Consider the following 27,107-nt stretch of genomic DNA (forward strand, 5'->3'; position numbering starts at 1 on the left):
AGCAATCCCACTGTAACACGTAAAAGGAAAAAAGAAACAGCGGGAAGTCAGTATTGAATATTGGTCCATTTCTCGCTGCCTGTTTGCACAATGCTTCAAGGATGCATTATGCAGCAAAACGCATTGCACATGCACATAAATCAGGGTGCATTGTTTTTCTGTCTGTCTCATTTTGTTTCCTTATGTCACCCACACTTGTGCAGACAACAGTAACGTTCATCTTATCTCTTCAATGGAGACTTTTCACTCCACCACCATAAGTGAATATCTTGCTTTTGGAGGCTGCGCTAAATGTCACTGGATAGCGTTATTACATTAAGCGCAATAGGTTGGTGTATGTAATGACTGCTGGGTTTTTTCCTTGCTCTGACAGTCCTGTTTGTTGCCTTTGATTGGTTCAGAGTGCCCACTTGGAGTTGATTGATGCTTTAATGGCATTGGGTGCCATGGAGACGGTGAGCTCTGTCATGGCGATTGGCGGATCTGAGCTGCTTGGTACAGATGCAAGCTGGGACAGAGCCCTGCTGTGCTGGGTGAACATGGTGAGTCTGTTTCCAATTTCTTACAAGAATCATTCCATTTCACTTTTTTTTAATGTTTTTTTTTTTTTTATACAAGCGCTTAAACAACCTCTCCTAAACTCCTAATGTAAACAAATAACCTAATCTTAAAAAATCTTAATATTTTATATGTTTAACATTTGGTTGAAACTCTCACAAAAATAAAAATAAATGTAAGGTCACATTTCACCCCTAAATTAAATAAATCTAAATAAATATTTTATTTTGCATCAAGGACCCATTTTAAAGAGCTTTTTGTAATGCATTTTGCATTGTGACATAATTTCCATTTTAAATAGTTATTTTGTGCTATACTGCATACTACCATGATGTATAAATACTTCACAATATTATTGTTTTGTTTAAATAATGTTTGGGCATTATTATAATGAAAATTTGGGGTTGAAAATCAGAGACCTAAAAATTTGAATTTGAGAAAAATCAGAGAAGTACATTTTGCTAAATTACATTTTGCTTTACCTTTTGCAAAAAGTTTCTAAAATATGTTTCATTTGTTTAAAAATTCTTCTGATTTTGGGGTCAATTATGACCAAACGTGTTGACAGGTTTTGTGAGATTCACCTATACCCTCCCATTTAATCTATTTAGTCACCACAATGTACAACATTAATGGTCCTAATATAGAACCCTGTGGGACACCTCAGCAAAGCATACTATGGGTGTGGTCTTCAGCAAATAAAGTCACGTGGGCTACTTTGATTTTTACTTTTGATATTATTTCATTGTTGTATATGATCATACATGTTTTTTCATATTTCTTTGAATAGCTGAATCAAAAATTGAAGGAGCAAACAGAAGGTACACTGACTGATGCATCTCAACCTTGCAATGAACCACAGCCTGTTCAGCCTTCGGTAAGAGATGCTCACAAACAAACAACCAAGCAAACAAACATACAGATTTGCACGCAGACTCAGGTTACATACTCTATGTACCATAACTTGCCCTCTACACACAATGTCGCTTCTTTCTTTAGCAGTACCACCTTAGCAGCACCTCTCTGGATCAACTTTGCTGTCCTATATACCTATTGTAGCCTCTCTTTTATTTTACTTCCCCTCCTTCCTCTTTCTCTGCTCATGTTCCTTCACTTCTCTCTGACAGTGTCCCACCCGCTGGTACTGGAAACTTGTTCCTGTAAGTCTCTCTGTTGTTTTCCATTCCATCCCTCTTTCCTCCATGTTCCTTTCCTGAACGCATCTAAATCTTACCTCTTTTGCCCCCTGCTGATTGCACGATACAAAGCCAGAGTTTATTTTAATCTACCCACTTGGGCAGTACCTGAGCTTAATTTGTGCTGTAACAAGCTAGAACCAGATCCGACACCACCTATTTTAGAAGATCCTCCCTCCCTATATGCTTGACTTTTCATGAAATATGTTCAGGTTGCCATCTGGCCATTGCAACTTTTGTTTTCTACTTTTGATGGCCTAATTCTATGTTGGTCCAAAACTTAGTTAAGCACTGGGCAGTACATTCTGCTAATGCCAGTCCTATAGTGAAACAAAATGCATGGCAGAGGTGTACATTCCACATTAAAAAGTTACATGGATCTCTTCAGGGAATTGTCTCAATATTGGATGTATGCTCTAGATTAACTGCAATCTGATGAACTGAGTCAAAGGTGTTATCACCAGTGGTGGAAAGAATGCTGATTTTATTTACCCAAGTAAAAAAGCTACTGATGAAATAAATCTGTATAAAGTAGAAGTACTGAGAAATATTATGACTGAAGTAAGAGTAAATAAGTAGTTTGCCAAAAAATTTCTCAAGCAATTACATTACAAGTTACTTTATGAAAATTATAGTACACAAATAAATGTTTGTTCTGATGTGTCTTTTCACCAAGGATGCATTAATTTGATCTAAAATACTGCCAAAATCATTCATTGCAAACTATTATTACTGTTGAAATAATTGTTTTAAGTGGTATTTATTCAATTGTTTCTTTACCCATGATGGCAAACATGTACTGTGCCACCTATACCAAACAAAAGAATTCAAGTTTTTCTTTGTTATTTCAACAATTGAAAATGGTTGCACTACCATGTGGAAATCAAAATACAGTGGGGTTTTTTCAGTAAGTTACATAGGCCGATTGACAAAGGTGGGCTAGGCTTACCCAAGGTTTTGTTATTATGCTATCGGTCTCAGACATTTGGCTCATTGGTTGCTTCCACCGGAGAGAGCCCCTCGCTGGTTTTGTATTGAACGAAGTTCTTTCCCTTATTTCATCATTACAAAGCATTTATATCAAATTAACTGGAGAAGTAAATGCGGTATGGACAAAAGTGTCCAGAAGGTTTAATTCAAACATTTATTTAAATGTTGCTTCGAGCATATGGTTGAACCCAAAATTATGTATTGATAAGTCCCTGCTGGTCAGAGTGGATTGTGAGGTAGATTAATATGCTCGTTGACTGTTGAGATCCTTTGAAAATATGGTTCAACATTTTGGGATTCCCAGGTCTCAATTCTTTAGATATTTACAACTGCGCCACCTGCTATGTAGGTCATGAGGTCACGAGGCATCAGTGTATTACTCCCTGCTAATTCAGAGTCTGGGGGACACAGCTTCAACTTCTGTCAAGAGATTATGGGAAAAAGATTTAAACTTGGTATTGGAGGAGGAAGTGTGGTCAAGGATTCTAAAAAACGTCAAATCTGCATCTAGAGATACAGGGGTGTGCCTTATGCAATTTAAGATTTTACATAAATTCTATTGTATAGGCTTAGTCTTAAAGACATACCCACATGCTGGCGATGCCAATTGGAAGATACAACCCATATATTTGGTGGTGTGTTAAGATCCAAGAATTTTGGTTGAAGGTTCAGAGTTTATTTGTGACGTATTGGGCAATACATCCATTGATATGAATAATGCTTTTAAAGAATTCTTTCTTGATCTTTATAGTTCCACATCTTCGTCTACTTGTTGTTTACTCCCTAAACTGTTGGCTGAGCAAAACAATTATCTTGATTCTGAGATAATCCCAAAAATATTTAATTCCAGACTCTGTATTTTAGGTGATGGGGCGGTCATCAATATAGGGGATAAATACATAAGAAATTGGGTTCTAGCCAGTGTTATGATCAGCAGACAGATTATCCTCAGGGGATGGAGGTCGGCTGGAGCGCCCTCATTTCGGGAGTGGTGCATAGAGATGGGCAGGGTGGCGGCACTTGAAGAGATGTCAGATAGAAGGCTTGGCAACCTGGGGATATTTAATAGGAAGTGGGGCAGTTATTTTACCTTTTTAGAAGGCTCTTATGGAGGGCAGTGGAGAGGGATTTAGAGTTTTAAATGTGTGTGTGATTTATTATTTTATTTTATATATTTTTATGGTGTTTTTTGCTTCTTTGTGTGTGTATTTTAGCTTTGACCACAGGGATGTTTGTTGGGGGTCAGGGTGGGGTTGGTGATTGGGAGGGGAAAGGGAATAGTGGGGGTTAAAAGTTGATTCTGTACATATGTTTTGTTTTTCTGTTTCATTTGTTGGAGTCAATAAAAGTGTTCATTGAAAACAAAAAAAATGTATGGATATTTAACATATTAAGATGTTATTAAGTATAAATTGCAGCATTTGGTTACATTATGTTTTGTGATTTGTCATACCTTCTGTATATAACATCCACCCCTTGCACACTTTTGGCCTCTAGCGGGTGAAAGCACTCAGAAGGTTTTAGATTTGTTTTAGACATATAGTAGCAAGTAAACAAGATATCCCCACATATGTCAAACTACATTGTGTTATTGTTTGACAAAGTTCATTATATGAATGAATGGCTCCTTTCCAGAATAAAAGAAATATGCAGAAAATTACAATATGACAGTTCTTGTATAGTGACAGGGCAGAAAGTCTTGGAGAATCTAGAGAGGAGAGGACACCAGTGCCAGTTTATGCAGGCTGCTGTGCTCATGATGCTGTGCCCTGCAGGCTTCCGTCTTGGCGCGCACAGCACGTTTTGGTTTGTAAAAAGATTTAGGACTTCTTGCCAAAAAAAACCTAAATTTTCTTGTACTTTGTAATTGTTGTGAAAAATAACTGTAGCGAAGTTGAATACTTAACTTTTTATCAACTCAAGTAAAATTACTATTATTAATTTATACTTGAGTAGAAAAATTTGAAAAATGTACTCAAGTACTGTGACGAGAGTAGTTGTAATTTGTTACTTTCCACCTCTGGTTATCACTCAGTATGAGAGCTCACAGAAGAAATCTTTCATGTCCAGATTTCCATGGAGAAACATCTGCTTTTTCCTCTCAGTTGTTTAAACACCCTGCATGCATCAATTTACATCACAAAAACTAAAACCAAAACTAAAATGGAAATAGGAGATTTGGATAAAGGAAAACTCTAGTCTGTGATGGTTTGGTAAATAATGGTTGGTTTTGTGACATTCGAGCACACTTATATTCTATTGCATGTTGTGTATTAAATGGAGAATGTCTCTATTGATGTATCTGGTGTTGGCTGTTCACACAGCTGCTTCTGTTCATCGCAGTGACCTGTTAAAGTCTGAGTCTCTTGTGTCTGTGCTGTCCCACTTCCCGCTAACAATATCATTGCTGTTCCTCGGCTCATGTCTCGCTTGCTTTTTACTTCATTCTGTGTGCCTGTACTACTTGCATGGATTCTTTTGCTTTTATGTTATTTCCCTTAGATGTTTATCACTGTCTCTGGTTTTCCTTTGTGTCCATGCGCACACTATCTTGTGTGCATTTTTTTGGGTCATGGACATGCGTTTCCATCCTTGTTTTTTCCATTTGCACAGAATGGATGACAAATTTGTTGCAACAGCATCCAGTCATTGTTTGACAAATACACTGTCTGCTGTTGGCTAAATTCTGCACCTTTTAAAGGGATTTTTTGGATGAACCATCCCTTTTAAAACAAATATCATAGTCCAAAAGACATTCATTCTCAATTTCTAAAGTCAAACCCAAACTTTCTCTTGTTTAGATCCGGTACAGGAAGGACAGGATGCAGTCTAAGCTTAAACCCTGTTTTCCTGTGGTGACTGAAGTGAAGGATCTCTCAAACGGATGTGCCATTGCTGCTGTTATTCACCATTATTGTCCTGGTCTGCTTCAATTAGAAGGTATGGCTGTATCTGAAGTGTGTCCATTATATTGTTGAACAAGGAATTAATTTACTTTTTATCACTATTTTTAGATGTCTGTATGAAGGATTCTATGTCTACGGCTGACAACCTGTACAACCTACAGCTGATTCGAGAGTTCTGTGACAGCTGTCTGAAGAGCTGCTGCCCTCTAGTGCTGGAGGATTTTCTCTACAGCCCCGATGAATTAAAGGTATTATAATAAAAATCTAAATTATAACTTGAGCAAAGTGAGACTGCATCAGGTTCTTATAGCAGCTTGTAAGACAAGGCCTGATTCCCAATTTGTATACTTCTACTGACCAAGTACATGCAGTGGTGAAATATGTACTTGTATGCAGTAAGCCAAAGTGTCAGTATTTCGAAATACAAAATTATTTTTTAAATTGCTTTGTATAAAAATAACGGTTGCGTGCAATATTAACGCAAAAAAACATACTTCGAAAATCATCCACAAATGGTATGGCATCCGGACACCTTTGATAAACTCTTTTCAACATACCTCAATTTGGGATGCATTAATCCTACATGTACCTATTATATATGAGGGAAATAAGCAAACTGGGAATCAACAAAGGAAATTAGGAAATGTGATTCATCAGCCCGGATGATGAATGTTCTTAAACAATGCAATAGACTAGTTTAGACATGTATCTGCAATGCTGTTTTTATCTCTGTAGACAAACATCCTGAGCTTTTTGGCAGACCTCTTGTATTGGTTTGAGGTGTCAAAGCCAGAGTTTGTTCAGCCCCTGCAGGACTCTGAGCTAACTGGTGAGTGCATATCTGCTCGAAAGTAAATTTAAGCATTTTATATGAGGCTCTTCAGTGACATGCTGTTAAAATATTAGTGCATATGTAAGTTAAATTACTTTTTATTAGTATTTTGTTATTAATTTATATTATCATCCATTGAAGAAACCTCTGGAAGGACTGATAATGGCAACAGTGGAACCAACAGGTACATCAATATTTATTATGTATTTATTTATTGTAAAAAAACAAAAAAAATTGTCAGAATAGCTCCTTTTGAAGGAAAATAGTTTAATAGTAGAAAATAATTTAATTTAGCTGATTCTCAAGCATTCAGAGTGAATGTCAGACGTGAAAGTCCAGCTTTTATAAAATCAAGAAACCATGTGGCATGATTTAAATACAATTCACCTCTCTGTAACAGTGGTTCTCCCTCCATCTTCAAAAAGCCCTTCCTGCCCATCTCTTCCCCTGTGAATGCAGCGACAGGTAAGGAAAATACAACATCAGTTTGTCTTGAGTTATCAGCTTCCATTAGGTGTCTATTTCACTCAATCTCATGTCACGTGTGTACACGCCTTGTTTATTCAAAGAAAGAATCACATGTTCTGTGTTTGCATGTTGTGTGTCATCCATTCACATTTGTGTGTGTGTGTTTGTGTTGTCTCTTATCTGTATGGTCAGGATCTCTGACTCAGTCTACCTCAATGTCTCATGTTGAAGCAGTTGGAGGAACATGGACTAAGAAACAGCTCAGGTAAAATCCCTCAATAATAACATTTTATAGTTTTGTATTTCTTTTTAATACTTTCTGGTGGCATTAATCTTTTTGTCTTGCTGACTCTCCAGTCGTCCCCTGTCCTCTGCGGTGTCCTTTAGTATCCCTTTTGGTCTGGACAGTGATGTGGACATTGTGATGGGGAACCCTGTAATTACTCGCTCTGTCAGCTCAGACAATCTCAACCCTGCTGGACAATCCATGACACGAGTCCCCTACACCCCTCCTGAGGACCTTAGCCACTTGCTGAGCAAGGCCCCTGGCTCCAATGGCCCTCAGAGAGCTTCCTGGGCTACTAGGACTCGTCCAATGCTGGCTGAGGAGAATGGCATTGATGAGAGTGAGACAGGTGAGTTGCCCACCATCGAAGAGGCACTGCAAATCATCCACAATGAGGAGAAGATTGAGCCACGCCTCCACCCTGACGGGGCACCTGATGGTTTCTTCCTGCATTCACCAGATGATCCATTAAATGCACGACACAATGGTAGCACTGTGGCTCTCAGCTCGTCAGCCCCATCCCGCTCAGGAATGCTCTACCACCGATCCTCAGGAGTGCCACCAGACCCTAGCCGTACCAGACACACATCAGAAGGCTCCAGAGATGACGACTCTGTGTTAAGAGATGGAAGTGTGGATTCAGATGCTTCTGAAGACCTTTTAAAAACCCACTCCATGCCTGCCACGCCCGCATCTGGGCCTCGCATAACACAATCACGTGGTGAAGAGACACCAGACAGCGGCGTCAGAATGACCAGCTTCGCCGAACGGAAGAAGAAAGTTGGTCCAGAACAGATAAGGCCCAATGAAGTACAGGCTCCGCAAATGACTACCTGGGCCAAGAAGTCAGAGGAGAGCCCCAGCAAAAGTCCTGCTCTCAGCACCGAGATGTCGGAATTGGGTGCAAGACTGGAGGAGAAGCGTAAGGCCATTGAAGCTCAGAAGAAACGCATTGAGGCCATCTTTGCCAAACACCGACAACGGCTGGGGAAGAGTGCCTTCCTACAGCTGAAAAAGGAGCAGGAGGATGGGGACGGTGAGGAAGGGCAACAAGGGGAGGTCAGCGCCTCATCCGTTGAGGATGAGTTGGCGCTGGAGGAGAGACTGACACGTTTGGAGAGCGAGGAGCATCAGAAGGAGCAAATAGGTGAACAGCTGAAAAAGCACCACTCAGTGGAGGAAGAGGAGAATATAAATTCCTCTCCGCAACAGGACAATCCAGCAGAGAATGACAAAGCTGAAGTAGGGGTACCTGGAGGGAAAGGCACGGCTCCACTGGGTCATTACAACAACGCAGTGTCTAAACTAAGTGCTGCTCTTAATTCTCTTCAGAATGATATGCAACGCCTCTCGGAGCAGCAGAGCCAGCTGATGAAGAAGAAAGCATCTCCCAACAACCAGGCTTGGGTCATCCCACCAAGCCCCAAACCAGCAAATGCCCCTTCTCGTCTGTCAAGGGACTCCACTCGTGGCCTACCCTCTACCTCTTCCTCTCCTTCACCATCACGTAATAAATCAGGTCATACCGCACCCCCAAAATCACCTGGGTCTCACCGAAGGGCGCAGTCTGCACCTCCAAAAAGCCCCAGAATGCACCACCACTCCCGACCTGCAGATCTCAAGACACCTGCTTCCACACGATTCATAACTCTCCCTCAGAGTGTGGAAAACCTCCCTCACTTACGAAGAGGGTCCCCGTGGCAGTACAGGGATCAGACATTTTCTTCTTTCAGCATAGGCACACCCAATCAGAGTGAATCCCGTTCAGCTTCCTCACTAGCCAGACACGAGGACAACTTCTCAGACACTGGCTCTAGTGAGGACCATACAATCTTTAGTATGGACCTGGAGGGTGATTCCTCACAGGCTCTGTCCCGAAAGGAGCATCGAGGTGGCAGCAGCTCAGGAGCTCCTTCCGAGTGCTCTTTTGAGAGCGATGTTCCTGCAGCAGCTTTCAACGGCAAACGCAACAGCCTTATCGAGATCTCTTTGTCCTCTCTGAAAGCACTGGAGGGTGAAGAGGCTGATCAAAGCCAGGACATCTTCTCTGACTCAATGAGTGACCAGACAGAGCCAGAAATAAGGGGAGGAGTTGGATTCTTCTTCAAGGTTAGTGGAGTATTGAGTGGTTAACATTGAAACCGTTTTCAGAAAATATGTAGCATATGTTTAGCTGTCTGAATCTGTCTCTGTAGCAGGATGAAGCTCGACCTGAGGATGAGATGGCTCAGAGAAGAGCTGCATTACTTGAAAAACAACAGAAGAGAGCGGAGGAGATGAAGAGACGAAAACAGGAGCAAGAAAGAGAGAGGGAGGCGAGGTGAGGCATACCAACTACACAACTGTGGGAACAGACAGACTATCCTCCTAAAACAGATCAAATAATTATTAGTGGTACTAACTAAGCCTCAAACATACTTTAAGAAAGTACGTTCACCAATGCGAGCACATCACCAATGCATTGCCAACATGCGGTCCGATTGAACATGCTTAGCATGCATCATTTTAGTTATTGTGGCGGTGAGCAGAGCAAGGAGCAGAGCAATCAGAATTTCACTGGAGCGAGGAGCACATCTCATAAAATTGCGCTCACCCCCGCTCTGGACTACATGTTTCGTGCAGACTAATTATCATGTGTATGCTTCTACACTCACAAATATCTGGTGTTGGGGTCCGTATTAGATCCAAGAATATCAGAGGTAAGGCAGTCAGTGCTCACAAGCTTGGTGAGATTCACGAGCTGCTGCTGACAGAGGCCGAATCCAACAACAGACCACGATGAGGTGAGAGATGGGAGTGTCGACTGCATTTACACACTGCTATAACGTTTAACTGACCCATCAGAATATTTATTTAACTGTGCTGATTAATTATGCTTTGAATAACAGGGTTCCCACTCTTTTCAACCAGTGAATTTCCATGATATTTCCATGAGTTTTCCAAGACTTCTAAGCATTTTTTTAGGCATTCTAAGCATGCCCAAACATTTAGCCTTTCATTCTGAAAATTGCACCAAATCACATAATAGCAAATATGTAAAAAAAAAAAACCCACAAGATTGTTTTATAAAAGTGAAAACATTTCATTTGACATTTAATACCAACATATAGTGTGAATCCTAATATGGGTGGGGATTAGTGACACATTGTTGTCTCTAATTGGTCATGCAGGGCTCAACACTAAGGATTTTTTCTACTGGCACGGTCAGGCCAGTGGTTCGGATATTTACTTGCCCTGCCAACATTTTCGTTGGGGTGGCTGTGGCTCAGGTGGTAGGTCGGCCACTAATCGCAGGTTTGGTGGTTCGATTCCCGGCCCATATGACTCTACATGCCGAAGTGTCCTTGGACAAGACCCCTTGCGCTATTAGTTAGATGGAGATCACAGACAAAAGCCCGAAAACGGAGGCAAATCGGTGGTCGCTCCTGCGAGCGACGATTGCTATGTGTGAATTTTCATAGACGCAATCTGAGAGATGTGCCGATGTGTCTCAGGTGCCCGAGAGATATTTAGCAGGTTAAATATCTAGACCTGTCTGTGACTCCAAGTCCTGCAGTGTGAAATGTGTTTTGATGCGTCATCTATTTGTGTGGTGAGCACAATAATATAGTTTAAAAAAAAAATTGAATGATGACTAAAAATCATATTTTGAATGACCCATTTTATCCCAAGAAATCGCCAAAAAAAATTATAAAATAATTTAGAAAAGTATCAGTATTGGTATCAGTATCGATGATATTGGACTTGAAATGATTTGTATCAGTTCAAAAAGAAAATAAGTGGTATCACCCATCCTCACAATTCACGCAGCCCCCTCACAACATGGGGCATTCAAGAGAAAAGGCATTTTGTTTATCTAAAAGTAGGTCCACCATAGCTATAGAAACAACAGCTACACACAAACCAAAGAACCAAACTTACTAAATATGACTGAGTTTGTAGTTGAAGAATAGATGCATTTCTGTGCCCAGCTTTATTTGTTTGAAATGGAGTTCTCAATCAAACTGTGAGATATACAGGAGGCTGAAGGCAGCTAGTCACACTTTGTCCTAACCTGACTGAAAACGGCATGTGATAAAAGGTATATTTTAGTGTTAATCAGAGTTTTGGTCCTAACCAGTCGTGACGAGTGATGGTACATGTTGGTACATGTCTGTCAATCACTTGGTTTCTATTTTCAGCATTGTGTGATTTGCACTGTGCAGCCCCACCTGCTGTGAACTGACACCTGCCCAAAAATGTTCTAACAGTTTATTGAAGCCAGCATCTCACAAGCCGGTTAAAAACTTCTTGATTTTGGTCAAGAATGTCACACTTTACTGAATGTTTTCACTGAGGTATTGCTCTCTTCAGTCGGAGATGGTTCAGAATGGTAATGGTTTGTAAAACATTCCCGCTTCCTCTTATCTCTCTCAGTTTGAATGAGAACTCTGTTTCACACAAATTAGGCTTGGCATAAAATGCATCTATTCTCAGACTACATAATCATCAGACATATTTAGTATGTTTGGACGTGCACTTTATATAGGTATGTTATTTAGTCTGTGTAGTCTCCTTTGGTTCTGTGTTTGTCCTATGTTGTTTTATGTAATACCATTGTCCTGGAGGAACGTTGTCTCGTTTCGCTGTGTACTGTACTAACAGCTAGTTTCTCTTAGTTTTTTTTGTCCCTTTATTTGAGCAAAATATGGAAATACAACAACATAAATACGAGATAAACAATCCAATAAACCAAAAACAAACAAAACAGATATTGCATGATGTTATGTGAAGTGTAGGTGTGTGTGTGTGCATGTGCATATCTATTCAGAATGTACTGAAGAAAAGAAAACGGTTTATTTAAAAATATATCAATAAATAATAAATAAATTAAAAAGGGGGGGGGGGTGAAAGTCTGTAGTTTTATAGATATGTGTTTGTAATAAAAATAGGAAATAAACATTATTGTTATATATTAATAGGTTATAAATATAATTATGATATGATAATACAGTCATAGTAATTAGAATATATGTATTAAATCAACTAAATTGATTACAAAACAGTCACTGGGTCTGCTCCAGCATACCTAAAAACATTTATGCAGAGCTACGTTCCCACCAGAAGCCTGCGGTCGGCTAAGGAACGTCGCCTTGTCGTACCAAATCAAAGAGGCACCAAAACACTTTCCTCAGTTACATCACACCACGGTGGTGGAATGACCTTCCCAACTCAATCCATGAAGCTGACTCACTCTCTGTCTTCAAAAAATTGCTAAAAACACATCTTTTCCAAAAGCACTTAACCGGTCACAAAAAAAAATACAAAAAATAATTATTATTTACAATTCTTGTTGCACTTAAATCTGTTTTGTATACTATTCTGATGATAGTGAAACTTTGTAATAGGCCTACGGCACTTTTCATACCAGTGTCTCCTTAAGATGATTCGCTTATGTTTTCCTCATTTGTAAGTCGCTTTGGATAAAAGCGTCTGCCAAATGAATAAATGTAAATGTAAATTATTGACAAAATTATGGAAATATCTTTATACAATGATATTGATGATAATGCTGACTATAGTTATAATAATATTGATGGTAATGAAATGGTATTAACGATCATTGTGGTAATAATAGAGATGGTATTAATGATGATAGTGCTATAAATAATAATAATAATAATAATATGAACAATATATAATATCAACATGTACATGCACATATATATATATATGCATATACATGTTGATACCATACACTGCTCACATTTGTATATATATGAATAAATATATAAATATTTCTTAAATATTTTGATCCTTTCCCCTTCTTTTTTTTATTGGTTTGTAAATATATGATTGGGAGAGTGTGTGGGTCCGGTTCCAGGTGTTTGATTTAGATTCAAATTAATTAAAAATGGGTTCCAGATGTCATTAAAAGTAAATGTATTCTTCTTGTGGGTGAATTATACTTTTGCATCGTTTTAAAGCTTGAAGAGGGGGTCACCATAAACTGTCATTGTATGACATCACTAAGCACAACTTTTTTCACAATGTCTCCCTTTGTGTTAAGAAATAGAAAGAAAGTTATATGAGCTTATAACAACACAGGGGTGAGTAAACAATGACTGATTTTTTTATTTAACTAATCCTTTAAAGAGGGCTGACTAAATACTGTAAGCTGAACTTCCAGCCAGTAAACAACCTCCAAGATCACCCTAGCAACCACATAGCAACAGGCTAAAAACCAGTCAGAGCACCTTAGCAATCACATGGCCGTGGCAACCATCCACAATAGCCTAGTAATGGAACAGCAAGTTTTATCTGGGCAAGCACCACACATTTTCTTCAGAAAATATTAAAATCTAGTTAGTGTACATTTGTGGATACCATGTCATATGTTCAAATATAATACAATCAAATAATTCCTATATAATGCATTCTGGGACATTATGACACTTATCAATGATGTCTACACTTTCCACAGTAGGTCTTCTTCAGTGGATGACACCCGTAAAGGGGAGGAGAGACCCCAGACTCCTTGCACCCCTCCACCTTCCTGCACCCCTCCACCAGAGGGCACTCCTCAGCGTCGTGGAGACTTTACCCGCCAGGAGTATGAACGCCGCCATCAGCTTAAAATAATGGAGGATCTGGATAAAGTTCTCCGTCAGAAGCCCACTACAGTCAGAGGCGTCAAAAAGCAGAGGCCAAAAACGGTGTTTAGAGATGACTCCGACCTCTCCCGCAGCCCTGCCAAAGGGTTCATGGGTAAGTCTTTGGTCACTTGTAATTTTATTTCCTTTACATTTATGTAAATTGTTGTAAAGCCCTATTTCATGCTTGGACGCTACCCTTTCTTAGGTTCTAGACTAAATAAGGTTTACTCCCATTCGACAACAAATCTGTCCTCCATGGCCAGTGACAGCGGGACCCTAACTGTCAGGAAATCTCCAAGGTAGAATACTTAAATTTGATCTGTGTATATAATCTAGTGATACACCTGCTTCTTTGTGACCTTATTTCTGACCCCATCTCATTCCCTTCCACAGTCGTTCTCATTCACCATCCAGACTGCTGTCTCCGGGCCGTCTTGCTGCACGGAATGGCGACTGGGAAAATGCATCTATTATTTCATCTACAGCCTCCATTCCAGAATACACTGGTGAAAAAAAATGACATAAATTACAATATAAAAGTTAAATATTAAACTTAAGGGCATATCTTGTCACCACACCAATTGTGTTACAAACATGAAGGATACCTCTAATAATACTTTTTTTAAAATCTGAAATCTGAGTTTTGGCCGCCAGTTATATTTGGGCACCAGAATATCATAGAGACATGGCAGTGTGCTCTCTTGGCTTAGGAATATAAACAAGCACCCAGAACAACCTAGCAACCACATAGCAATTATAACCATTTAAAACACTTTATCAACTACATAGCAACCACTCCAATAATTTTCTTCAGGAAATAAAACAAATCTACAATTTTAAAGTTACTTAAGTTCACATGGTCAAAAACTTCAATTCACTTGAGATGTCTTTGTTTTTTTGTTATCCCAAAGAAAGCATTTTTCTTATATTAAGCATAATTATGTTGAATCTGCTTTTGTTTCAGGGCCTAAACTCTACAAGGAGCCAAACTTCAAGTCCAATAAGTTCATTATCCATAATGCCATCTCACGCTGTTGTTTGGCAGGCAAGGTCAACGAACCCCAAAAAAACAAGATTGTAGAGGTGAGGGACCTATCAGTCACCATCTGTAGTTCACTCTGGGCTTTCAGCTAATGACTCACAGCAAGCAGTTCTGTATCTACACATTTGTACAATGCATTGAAAGCATGATATAATGGTGCCACAATCTGTTTACTTGTATTTATTTTCTTGTCTGTCAAAGGAAATGGCGAAAAGTCCTGCAAACCATTTCCTCATCCTGTTCCGGGACACCAGCTGTCAGTTCCGGGCGGTGTACACCATGAACCCCGAGACGGAGGAGATGGTCCGGCTAACAGGCGTTGGCCCGCGCGTCATAAGTCCCTCTATGGTGGAGTCCATCTACAAGTACAGCTCTGACCGCAAGCAGTTCACAGCCATCCCGTCCAAGACCATGTCCATGAGTGTGGATGCCTTCACCATTCCTAATCAACTATGGGAACGCAAACGCCCGGGAACCCCAAAGAAGCTCGGAACCCCAAAGTAAAACCTGCTGGAAATGCCATCAATGCCTGAGCTGGTCCTGTCAGGATTTTCTCCTCTGGTGTTGCCATGAGAAAGAGTGGAGTAACAAAACGAGGCCCTAAAACCAAAAATCATAAAATCAACGGTTGTCAGAGGTTCATGGTTGGCGAGTGTGCAAAGCCTTTGTATGTAACTAACAGGTCAAGTACGAAAGATCTACTCCGAAATCTCCATAGCCATTTTCTTCAGGTAACCCAAGTGATAACAGAAGACATATTGCAAAGAAATGGACCGATTGATTATCTAAGATGTGCAAAAACTATCTCTGACTGTTCAATGTTAAAACTCTAGGAATCTCATTGAATTTCACCATTCAAGAATACTGAATGTCCTCATAATGGCGAGAACAACCACGGCTCTAAGAAATGTTACTGTCCTCCAGCTCTTCTCCTTCTTTTCTCAAATAACTGGATCATATGTGGTGTAAAAGGACGCCTCCGATGAAATCAGATCACCACTACTTTCTGATGAATGTAGGGCACAGACCAACACAGGCCTTCTTCATTTTTATCATCAGCAGCCGCTCAGTCTTTTGGGACTGAATGTAGAGCTGCATTACAAGGGGGCACAGCCATTCCTATTCGTCACATAGTGAGAAAATGTCTCATGCTGCTGTCCATTTCGAGTCTGTCTTGCTCTCCAATACAACCTAAAGTCAGCAGTAAACATCTGGATGTTTTTATTCTCACTACATCTGACTTAATCTAACTGGATTATTCAAGAATGTGGACCTCAGGAGAGTATGTTAATAGGCTCAAATATTTTTCCTTCCCATGTGCTTTAACGAAGAATGAAGAAAAAAAATCTAAGCAAAAAGATGCCAGAATTGGCTGTTGATTTCCATTAAAGAAGCTCAAAAAATGTAGGTCTTTTTACTCTGTTTAGATGTAACTGAAAAAAAATCAAGGTTGATTTAATATACTGTATATTTGAATGCTGTTCATTGCTGATTCTTTTCATTTTTGACAATGATTTGTATATTGTGAAGATTTGTAAGTGATGAATAAGCTACCCTGCTGCTTTAATCCTTGAGCTGGATGTCCTGATGTGAATGAGTGAGATCGGGACTGGAGAAAGAGTGAGATGGATCTCGAGAGACAATAAATGCCAAGCATATGTGATTTATTTAACTTGCTTATTTACCCAGAGCTGAATGAACAAGTGACCTGCGGGAGCAAAAAGTGATATATTAAAAGTGAACGCAAACAGATAATGATATAAAATGAACACTAACAGATAGTGAAATAAGGCGTATCAACAGCATTAAGTGATTGTTGTTTCTATTGACTATTATCTATGAATCGGCTTCAAACTGTCTGACTTGGCCTTATTCTTTCCTTGAATGGCGTTAGTGGTCTGTCTTTTTGTATAAAATGGGCATTTAGTCAGTTTCTCTTCATTAAAGCACTAAAGTAACTGATTCAATCAGGCCACTATCTCCTACCTATGGAGAACTAGATTAAGTACTCTAGTACCGATTTGCCCAATGTACATATTTTTGTAAAGGGCAACAAAAAACTATCATTTTTGAAATGGTTGAATGATGTTTCTGTGTCAAATGAATGGGGTGTGTGTGTGTGTGTGTGTGTGTGTGTGTGTGTGTGTGTGTGTGTGTGTGTGTGTGTGTCTCTCTGTTGGGAAGAACATCATTGGTAAATGTAACTGGATTCTGTGCAATGTCTGTAGAATGTTAGGTCACCTATGGTGTATTTATTGGGTAAGAATGAAGCTAGAGTTATTTTCTCTACGTTTAGTTTCAGATTTGTTTTATTTATGTTCAGGCAAAGGTGATGATTCAGTTGTTCTTTTCATAAAGCAGATTCTCCTTTGCTGTTTCCATGTTCATGTTGGTAGATTGTGTTTTCTTCTCCCACTATCTTTGATTACAGATCAATCCCATGTGACTGGATTAGAAAAATACATTTTTAAATCATCTCAATTATTCCTCATCTTCATCATTAATTTTACCTACAAGTTCTATGCAACTTTCTATCTTTGTTGCTTGTTTCTTTTAAGTTTTACTTAGAATTTTGATAGATTCTTCATATTGTTTTTTCATGCCCTCTTTACAGTGTTTCCACGAGGAAATGCATAAATTGTATTCTCTCTCTCTCTCTCTCTCTCTCTCTCTCTCTCTCTCTCTCTCTCTCTCTCTATATATATATATATACACACAGTACTTTGCAAAAGTCTTAGGCACATAAAATGTTTAACAAAAGCATTTGTCTTTAGATAGTTATTTATATTTTCAGTTTTAGTGTTTCAATAGGAAAAATACATTTTAGATTCCAAACATTCCTTTAGCAAATAGAAAATATTAGAATAGAAGAACAGGGAACCCTGCAACAGATGTCATGGCCCCCACAGAGCCCCCCACTGAACATCGAGTCAGACTGAGATTACATAAAGAGACGGAAGCAACTGAGACCGCCTCAATATATAGAAGAAATGTGGTGATTTCTCCAAGAAGCTTGGAACATCCTGTCTGACAACAACCAAGAAAAACTGTGTCCAGGTGTAACTATTTTAAAGGCAAAGGTGGCCACACCAAATATTGATTTAGCTTTTTTATGTTTACTGGACTTTGTATGACATTTAAGTGATAAATGAAAGCTATTTATGTCATTATTTTTGAAGACATCCTCACTATGCAACATTTTTCACCAAGTGCCTAAAACTTTTGCACAGTACAGTGTAGTTCAACACCGTTAGTTCCGGTCCTCGAATCTGATTGGATGAGAGATGTTCCATGAGCACTGATGGTGTGACACTCAGATGTTTCACTGTGTGTTCGTGCTGTTCTAAACTAAAGTGTAAGAGCAGTGCATATGTGAGTTACTGTATAAGTGTCTCTTACATGTATTTTTTATTTTTTGACATAGGTTAGACAGCAAGTGGTGGCAAAAATCATTTTTGTGTGTAATATGAGCAGTTGGTGACCCCGTCAGTCATTGTTTACATACAACAGTGCTCTATGATCACTCATATTACTACTACACAACTACAGCTAGAAAATAGCTTTAAATGTCTTTAAACGAACAACTTCAGAATTTTGGCTCATCACTACTGAGACACAACAGACTGATTAATTACACAACTCATTACTTACCTCTTACTGGAGTTTCCACATTGGATAAAACGTACTGCTCAAAATGGCGGAGGACATTGCGGTTTCTATAGTGAAAGACTCTTTCACTAGCTACCCTGACATAGGGAGAATTGGTCCTGCTTGGACGGCGATTTTTCCACTAAGGAAACTGATCTCCAGAAAGCTGACAGCATCTCTGCTTTTGTGTGGCAACAGGTGATCACACACTCTCTCTCTCACACACACACGCACACACACATCCTTGTTTATCCAATAACTTGTTCGAAACAAATTTTTTAATTACTAATGGAGGTCTGGACGCATCATTTGTTTTGAACCAGCAACTGCAGATTCTGATCTGTTGCGTAATAAAGTAGTTTCATGCACAAATGCGTTTTTATGACCGCACTCAGTTTTTCCTAATCTTTAAGAATGTACTTGTTCATTGAACTGTTGTATATAAGCAATATCACACTCGCAATCATGCTATATGGCCCTAAATCAGCACTGCTGTGATTATCTCTGGCACTCGGCCTGCAGCCGAACCACAGCAGTGCTGATGTAGGGGTCATATTGCACTCTTGCTCGTGTGATATTGCTTAAATATATGGCCATAAAATTAGTTTTTGTTGAACTGTGATATTTTTGTTACAATTAAGGACATTGAAAATTGGTCCAAAAAAAGGCTTAATTTTCTAGCAAAATGTTTTCCCCCTTTAGATTTTAGGGTGAAATATGGCCTGGACTTGTCCTTGACATGCTTTGAGACATTTCTATTGCTGCATTCTAGATGCAGGAAACATGCAATCCGACTCCTATACATATATACTGACACTTTAATTTGAAACCATCTGTAAATATTTGATTACAATGCAGCATAATATGTTATGAGAATATGTGTCTGTTCTTTAGGGATGTAGACAAAGAATCTCAACATACTTTCAACTTGCCTGAAAATGAAAATGGAAGTTCTGTTAATTTACTATAAACATTTTTGTAACACAAATCCAGTGTCCAGATACAGGGATCAAACATAGGTTTACAAGAGCATTTGAGAAGACAGACTTTGCTATGATTGAGTCTTAGGTATGCTTTGAATGAAGCATCTCAATCAGAAGTCCTCCACCTGTAGACTGATGCTGCGCACCTCAGGCAGACGGAGCAGCAGCTGCCCAAACTTGTCCGAGTGACCTGGGAGAGTCTTCATAGTGTGGTCCATCATAGCTCTGTTTACACGCTCTTGAGTCTGTTCTACCTGTCTACGATCCTGCACTGATTTTACATCTGCAATATACATACACAATACTTTGAGTCCTTCAAGTGAACAAGAACCTTTCAGTACATACGTTTCGACACGAAAACATACCTGGGTTGAAGAGAACCAGATTTTTGAGACACACAAACTCCTCTCTGTCCAACTGAAGTGACCTCAGCTTGGATACAAGGTCCTGGGCTCTGGACACCAAACTTCTGAGCATTACTCCAGCCTGACTGACAATGGTTGATACCTCAATCTAGTAAATTACAAAAACACAAAGTTGTGCATAAGCCAAGCCTCTTGAACAGTCAATGTGCAGCTATGTGAACTATGATGCATTTAAATGTGTGTACTTACCTGTTGTCCAGTAATCAGATGGATGCTCCCATCTTTCCCATATGCCACCTGCCTGCAAAGGTGATCCAGGACAAGTAGTTCACTCCAGCAGCTCTGCAGAAGCATCATTTGATCCTCCACCTGCAATAAATCAGGTAGCTACTCCAGTTATGTTTAGTACCCACTTGTAGATAGCCGATCATTCGAAGGCATTGCCATATGAAAGAGGTACAAACTTTAACACATCCTTGCTCAGACTTAGCATAAATATGTTATGTCTTGGGTGCTGGTACTAGGCATGGGATGATGGTGTGCTGGTGTCCCCACCAGGCTTGCAGCTAAACCAGCAAGACTGCTCAGCCAATTTGGAAGACCATGCTAGTGGACAACTTTCCAGCATAGTTTTGTCGGTAAACAGCATGACTATGCTGATAACCAACAAGATCCGCATCAGACCACCATAAACCAGCCTGGAAGCTTGCCAAGTAGGATATGCTCCAGGATCAACATCATTGTTCTTCCTAGAACCACATTCAGGTTAAAGGGTAGTGTTAGGGTCAGTGCTTTCTATTCATCTCAAAAAGTCGGAATTGCCAACTTCCTACTTGGAAAAATGGAACGGAATGCATGTTTTGCAAATGTTTGGAGAAACAGGTATATAAAACAAGTCACAATGCTCTCTTTTGATAATCTCACACCTGTGGAACAAATGCTTGCATTGCATAGCATGGTTTATCCTCTGCAATTTGGGTGCTAGGAGATGCCTCTGTACACCTGTTAAGCTAACAGGAGCATTGCAGTTTTGTTTTCTCATACTGTACATCATCTTCCAAACATCGGCAATGGAATGCCTTTATGGTCGGAATATATCCCACATCTGGAATATCCCACATCTGACCTGAATGGAATGCATCATTAAGGCTGGGGTTTTGGGGTATGAACATTTTTCTGAATCTATTATTTCCTTTTGATTGTAGGGGTAGTTTATGGTTAAGGATAAAGTGAGAATTTTGTGTCCTTAACAGGACTGTTGTTCCAGGACCAAAATGATGTTGACCCAGGAATGTCTTACAGGAGTCACTTCAAAATGGTAATTTCAGCAGTGATATTCAAGATTACACAAACACATACAACGTATCCCCTTTAAACACCATCAGCCAGTTGCAAGAAACCCTTTAAGTTAACGCTTGGTTTTGAGTGTAAGTGTATTGTCACTATGACTTTACGTAACCTATGGGGATACTTGCAACCGGCTGCAAGTCCTTATATTCTAGCACTAAGTATTTGTTCATGTGGACACTCTTTTACCTTAAGTTCCTTAAACACAGTGCTGTTGTGGGCCCACTCCACTAATCCAAACAAGGTCTGGTCAGCCATTTTGCACATGATGCTGAAGGTGTTGAGGCGATCGTGTTTTCCTCTGCAGGCCTGTTCTCTTTGGAGGCTTGCTAACACCCGCATGCAGAACTGCTTCTCATCTGGCTCGGCTTGCAGGAGCTGGCTCAGGAAACATAAACTTGGGGATGCGGTCGAAGTTGAGGTGAGCGTCAAGCTCTGTGTTGGAGTTGGTGTTGACCTTGGAGTCGAGGTTGATGTCAGTGTAGCGGTGGATGTTGGTGTAGGTGTGGAAAGAACAGGCGAGATCGGAGAAGGGGACATTACAGAAGCAGGGCTGTAGTTAAGCAGGATCTCTTTTTTTTCATGAGGGTGTCCGTGGAAGCCTGGATAGTACAGTGTGTGAAAAGGAAGAGATGGATCAGGCAGTGTCTGGCCTCTGGGCATGGTGCAGTCTATCAGCATGAGGAACTCTAATTGGCTCATATTGGGAGAAAAGGGCTGAGGTGGGTGGTAATGGGCACCTCCAGGAGGAGCAGGGGATGGGTTGGGGACATGAAAATCATGAGACATTGCAGGTAACGATGCTTGTGGTGCCTCAATTTTGATCCTGTAGGGGGCAGTGTTCGCTTGGTGATGAGAGGTGCCTCTTTGCTGTTTCTGTTGCCTGTCTCGCCGATATAGAGGTCCAAACTTGTTTCGTCCACCTCTCGTTCTGTCTGCACATACAGCTGAGTGATTTTACAAATAATTAAATGACACATTGCACATGTTCAAAAAAAGATTTACAACATCTCACATGATAAATATTACATATGTAACCCACTCGAAAATAGCCTACTAACTACGTAATGTTTTCCCTGCACACCGTATTTGTCCAGTAGGTGGCAGTGGTGGCGCTGCACAGAAGGGAAATTGTTACACTGATTTTCGGAGAAGAAGACCGAAATCGTGAACAGCAGAACGATAGAGCTGAAGCCCTATTTCGATTTTCCACACTGAGTAATAAAGTTAAAAATAAAAGAAATAACATTTAAGAGCTAGTTCAAAGGGTTTTTCCCACCAAACCTACTTCTAAGGCAGGAATAACAGTGCAAAGGGTCGAAATTACGACAAGGAGTTTACCTACTTTTATGATTTTTCTCCGATAGTTTTTTTTTTGGATGCATGATTCGAGAGGGAGTTCCATTGGACAAATTCACCATCGGACACGTGAGGCAGAATTGCAGAGGGCGCGAATGATCATCTTGCCTGCAACACGAACTGCTTCTACTCACCATTTCTTCATTGCATCGTACAGATAAGCGTGAGATCTCACCCCACTTGAAAACATTAAAAAAAACATACTACCCGGGTAGATGGACACTGAATTAATTTTATTTCATATTTTCCGAACTTGTGGAAAAAAAGTTGAGAACTAAGAGAAATACTAATTTTCACAACTAAAAGGACATTACAAAGAAAAGATAAACAAGGTTATATTGGTTGATATTTGATGTTCAATAAATGCCGGCTCTATGTTCTAAGTAAACTATTTTGGTACATTCATTGGTCTACTCCTCTTGTGAAAAGTTCCTTAGAAAGGCAGCACTTCACTCTATATTATAATAAGTGCCCCTTACACATATAACAGTTTTAAATAGTAAGCTTAAAGGGATAGTTCACCCAAAAATTATAAATCTCTCATTATTTAAGATTACTCAAGAGATCTGGGGAATTTGGAGGCCAGGGCAACCGCTTGTACTCTTCATCATGTTCCTCAAACCATTCCCAAGCAATGTGTGCAGTGTGGCAGGGTGCATCATCCTACTGAAAGAGGCCACTGACACCAGGGAATACTATTGCCATGAAGGGGTGTACCTGGTCTGCAACGATGTTTAGGTAGGTGGCACGTGTTAAATTGACTTCCTCGTGAAAGGCAGGATCCAGGGTTTCCCAGCAGAATATTGCCCAGAGCATTACAGTCCCTCCGGCTTGTCGTCTTCCCACAGTTCATCCTTGTGCCTTCACTTTCTCAGGTAAACGTGCACATTGGAGGTGCTTTTGATAGTGGGAGAGGTCATCATGGGTACTCTGACCTGTCTCTGGCTATGCCAGTGGTTGTCAAATTGATTTCCCGGTGGGCCGACGCACTTTGGGGCTAATCATGTGCATACTGGCCACAGGGAGAACTGAACCGATGGGTCGGCCACGAAAAGGGCTGAATGGGCTGCGATAAGCTAAAATGAGCCACTGCGTTATGCAGAATGGACCACAAAACTGTGCCGCAAAATGCAGAAACGTTTTGGGCCAGTTGCTATGTAAAATCCCGAGCCGATTTCTCTTCCCAGTCCAGCCCTGCATACAGCTACATCCTACTTAACTATACCAGACGGTTTACTGTTGCACTGCACTGTTATGTTGCACTATTGTATGTTTTGTATGTCATATGTTGTACTAAGATCAAGAAACCAGTATATTTGCTTAAATTTATCCTGTACACCTGAATTTTAGTATAAAGAGAAGATCGTTGAAATTATTTGAAAGTTACAAAGCAAGGTAGCTTGCAATTCTTCAGTGTTAGCAGGCAAGATCAAGTTAGCAAAAATTACACTTAAAAATAATCCTTATGACACTATATTTTACATGATTTACAGTTATGTAAGCTTACCTGTCCAATAAGAAAAATGCCAATTCAGGGTCTGTTTTGATCCCCAAAACCGAACGAAGCTCCCTCCAGGAATCAAATGCCTTGCCGATATTAACTCTAGTTTTCGCACGACCATGATCACGTTACCGCTTAGCCAGACTGGATTCAGTAGATAAATGTTTTTAGTCGATGTTGTGCTGGGAGCCAGATGTTTGCTGGATTCCATCCCTATGATAACGTTACCTAGTGTTGCAGTTTGTTGTCGCTGTTGAATAGTGGAAGAGAAGCTACTGTCTGAGGCAAGGCTCTCGGGAGTGCGCATAAATGTCACATCCTTTTGGATTTTCACGGCAAAACCGACCCGCTCCCTTTGCATGAAAATCAGTCTACAGCACTGATCTATATATAGATCAGTGGTCTACAGGCTTCCTAGGAAGTCTCTGAAGGGCTATTTTTTTGAGATGCGTTACAAGCTATTCACACATTGACAAAAAAAAAGGTGAATATAACATGAAAATTATTACATACTGCACATTTAACTATTGCACATCAGAACTTTATGATAAACATGAACTATCAATATATGTGTGTTTGCAAGTTTACCCTCTCTCTTCATGCCCACAGCAAGACATTTTTGAAAGCGACAGTAAGGGCATCGCTTCCTCTGGGCCGGGTCCATGGGACATCTCTGTCTCTCCGCACACGTGTAGCATTTGTTGTTCTGCACGGAGCGCTTAAAAAAGCCCTGATGAGATTTGCAATACTTCAGAATAATCAGGGTATGTAGTTTATCATTTGAAAGCTATGTAGTTTATCATTTGAAAGCTACTGTCCTGTTATGTTCACACTTACCTTACAGCTCTCACAGGTGAGCAGGCCATAGTGAAATCCTGACACCCTGTCACCACATACAGGACAGCCCTCCTCTTGATTTGCACGACCGTCTGGACTTGGCTTTAACTCCTGAGCTATGGGATATCACATTCATTGACAATGCAAGTGTGATTAGTCCACTTTTAGGATAAAGTAGGCATACATGTAAGGTGGTGTAAGTTTCACTTGGAACCTCCAGGAAACATATAATTAAAATCAAGAGGTGTACTGTAAGATGATGGCGATTATCAACCAGTGTTAACCAGGGTTGTAAGATTGAATAACAGTTTTATGGCTGGTGTATCTGATAAATCTGTAGGGCGGCCTATTATTTCTCAAATAGACCTAGACTCGTATCACTAAGGTTGATTAAACTCTGAGATACAACGCTCATGTAATCCTTATAGGTTTTTTCAGCAGTCACATATATATTATGAAACATATTAATCCTGAACATTTTCTTAAATTATTTAGTCTTTGCATACTAAAGCCTACCTGAATGGTCCAACATAATCTAATCAAATGGTGTGCTTTTTTTAATTTTTTTTTTATTTATTTTTTTCTCTCGGTATGAGCAATTTGATTGGTACTTTCAGGAAAATGAATCAGTCAATGACTAAAGATACTATAACTAAAGAACCATTTCCAAATGTAACTATAAAGAAGCACAATAATCAGCATTTGTGTTATGAGTTCTATTACTAAAGCCATCAAAGTGTCTCATATATGAGGCTCTACTTACATGTGGATGGTTTTTCTTGTAAAAGAAGATCCTGTGTGTAATAGGCGGGGTGGAGGTCTGTGGACTGGGGATAGTTTGGGATGTTCATGGTCCATAGGAGAAGGGGTCACCTTAAGCTGTCATTCATATCTGTAGAGGCCTAAGAGAGCTGGAGCGGGACAGGGAGGGAAAAGAGGCACAGACATGGGCTGTCTCAGAGATGGTGCTGTGTAAAGGCCCTCTGACGGACTTTGCTCCATACTGAGGGTAATAAACCTGAGTCTGTCACACCTTCCCAACTAGCAAAAATACCTCAGACATGCAGCATGAGCATTGCAGGAGTAACATAACTGAAGGGGGAAGATTATACACAAATATGGATGTCTATTCATCAAGCTGTTAAATAAGTTTCCGCTAATTTCCATCCATATGCTATTTTCATCAGATCATGCAATGCAACTAAAGAACCCACGTCAATTTTATATATAAAAAATAGTCCACCAACACTCAAAAAGAAGTTTCAGTTAAGATATACGTATTGCAATTGTGTGACACATTTCTATCAAATTGAACTGAACAGGCAAATCTTGCATTAATACATTAATATGTGCATGAACAATTTAAAGTATCTATATGAACTTTGTTGATGCATTTCACATGTTTTTAAACTATGGTTTGGTAGATGGCAAAGCAACTGCAATTATTGTGGCGTTAATAGAGTTTACAATTGTCAGGAATAAAGTATACATACTGTTAGTATCACTCGTGAGTATACTGTAAACTTTAAAAAACAAAGCACAGAACTATTCTGGTATTCCCTTCTTCCATGTGATTTCAATAGGGATAAATAGCTACAGTACATATAGAATGCAATATTCCCAAGCTCTTTGTGCATCAAACCATTCTAATCAGGTTTGTTAACTGTTGTATCTTTCATCAATGAGTGATATTTCAACACCTTTGGCATCAATAATAAAACAAGGTGCCTATTTATTATGAAGGGAGCAGGTAAATTCAATGATGTAGGGTCTGACGTCAAAGGTGATAAAACAGTTCAACGGTAATAGATTATCCTAAGTAATCAAAAATACGCATATGCTTTCAAATGAACTAAGGTCTTGTCCCGGCTGCTAACCAAACCTGAACGATAAGTAAGTAACATCAAAGACCACTCTTTTTAACACAAGCTGGTACTCTGGATTATGAATATGCCCACTTTTTGAAAGAATTTTTTTTTTTTTAGAAAATGAAAGAGTAAATGTCTACACAGTTAAGTTAAAGCTATAATCTAATGAAGTTTATTAATTAATTAAATGTATTTATTATTATTAATTTTCCTCTTTTCCCCCATCTGCTCATGGATCCACTGAATGATGCTTGTTGGAAAAAAAAAGTGCATTATATACTGTTCA

General features: G+C 39.7%; 2 protein-coding genes across 6 annotated transcripts in view; one reads left to right on the forward strand and one right to left on the reverse strand.

Moving 5' to 3' along the window:
• LOC127647905 (calmodulin-regulated spectrin-associated protein 3-like) overlaps positions 1–17,384 on the forward strand; it is a 47,884-nt gene extending 30,500 nt beyond the window's left edge. The window contains exons 3-18 of one of the 5 annotated variants that reach the window (XM_052132428.1): positions 402–542; positions 1,349–1,435; positions 1,686–1,718; positions 5,546–5,684; positions 5,759–5,898; positions 6,386–6,479; positions 6,624–6,666; positions 6,883–6,947; positions 7,143–7,215; positions 7,308–9,345; positions 9,432–9,556; positions 13,700–13,983; positions 14,077–14,170; positions 14,265–14,377; positions 14,836–14,954; positions 15,115–17,384. In XM_052132428.1, the coding sequence (XP_051988388.1) occupies positions 402–542; positions 1,349–1,435; positions 1,686–1,718; positions 5,546–5,684; positions 5,759–5,898; positions 6,386–6,479; positions 6,624–6,666; positions 6,883–6,947; positions 7,143–7,215; positions 7,308–9,345; positions 9,432–9,556; positions 13,700–13,983; positions 14,077–14,170; positions 14,265–14,377; positions 14,836–14,954; positions 15,115–15,417 (3,891 nt within the window). In that variant the 3' untranslated portion in view covers positions 15,418–17,384. The remainder of the gene's footprint in view (positions 1–401; positions 543–1,348; positions 1,436–1,685; positions 1,719–5,545; positions 5,685–5,758; positions 5,899–6,385; positions 6,480–6,623; positions 6,667–6,882; positions 6,948–7,142; positions 7,216–7,307; positions 9,346–9,431; positions 9,557–13,699; positions 13,984–14,076; positions 14,171–14,264; positions 14,378–14,835; positions 14,955–15,114) is intronic. The other 4 variants (XM_052132429.1, XM_052132431.1, XM_052132432.1 and 1 more) reach the window with 4 other exon arrangements.
• A 2,270-nt stretch (positions 17,385–19,654) lies between these two features.
• LOC127647644 (nuclear receptor subfamily 5 group A member 2-like) lies at positions 19,655–25,840 on the reverse strand. Its single transcript, XM_052132014.1, has 7 exons — positions 25,717–25,840; positions 24,954–25,069; positions 24,705–24,846; positions 21,446–22,203; positions 20,159–20,278; positions 19,910–20,057; positions 19,655–19,827 (listed from the first exon to the last, which is right to left on the reverse strand). Exons 1-7 carry the CDS (start codon positions 25,802–25,804, stop codon positions 19,655–19,657), a joined length of 1,545 nt encoding a protein of 514 aa, XP_051987974.1. The 5' UTR covers positions 25,805–25,840.
• Positions 25,841–27,107: the final 1,267 nt, after the last annotated feature.

Source organism: Xyrauchen texanus, chromosome 8 (assembly GCF_025860055.1).
Source record: "Xyrauchen texanus isolate HMW12.3.18 chromosome 8, RBS_HiC_50CHRs, whole genome shotgun sequence".
Taxonomy (NCBI): Eukaryota; Metazoa; Chordata; class Actinopteri; order Cypriniformes; family Catostomidae; genus Xyrauchen; species Xyrauchen texanus.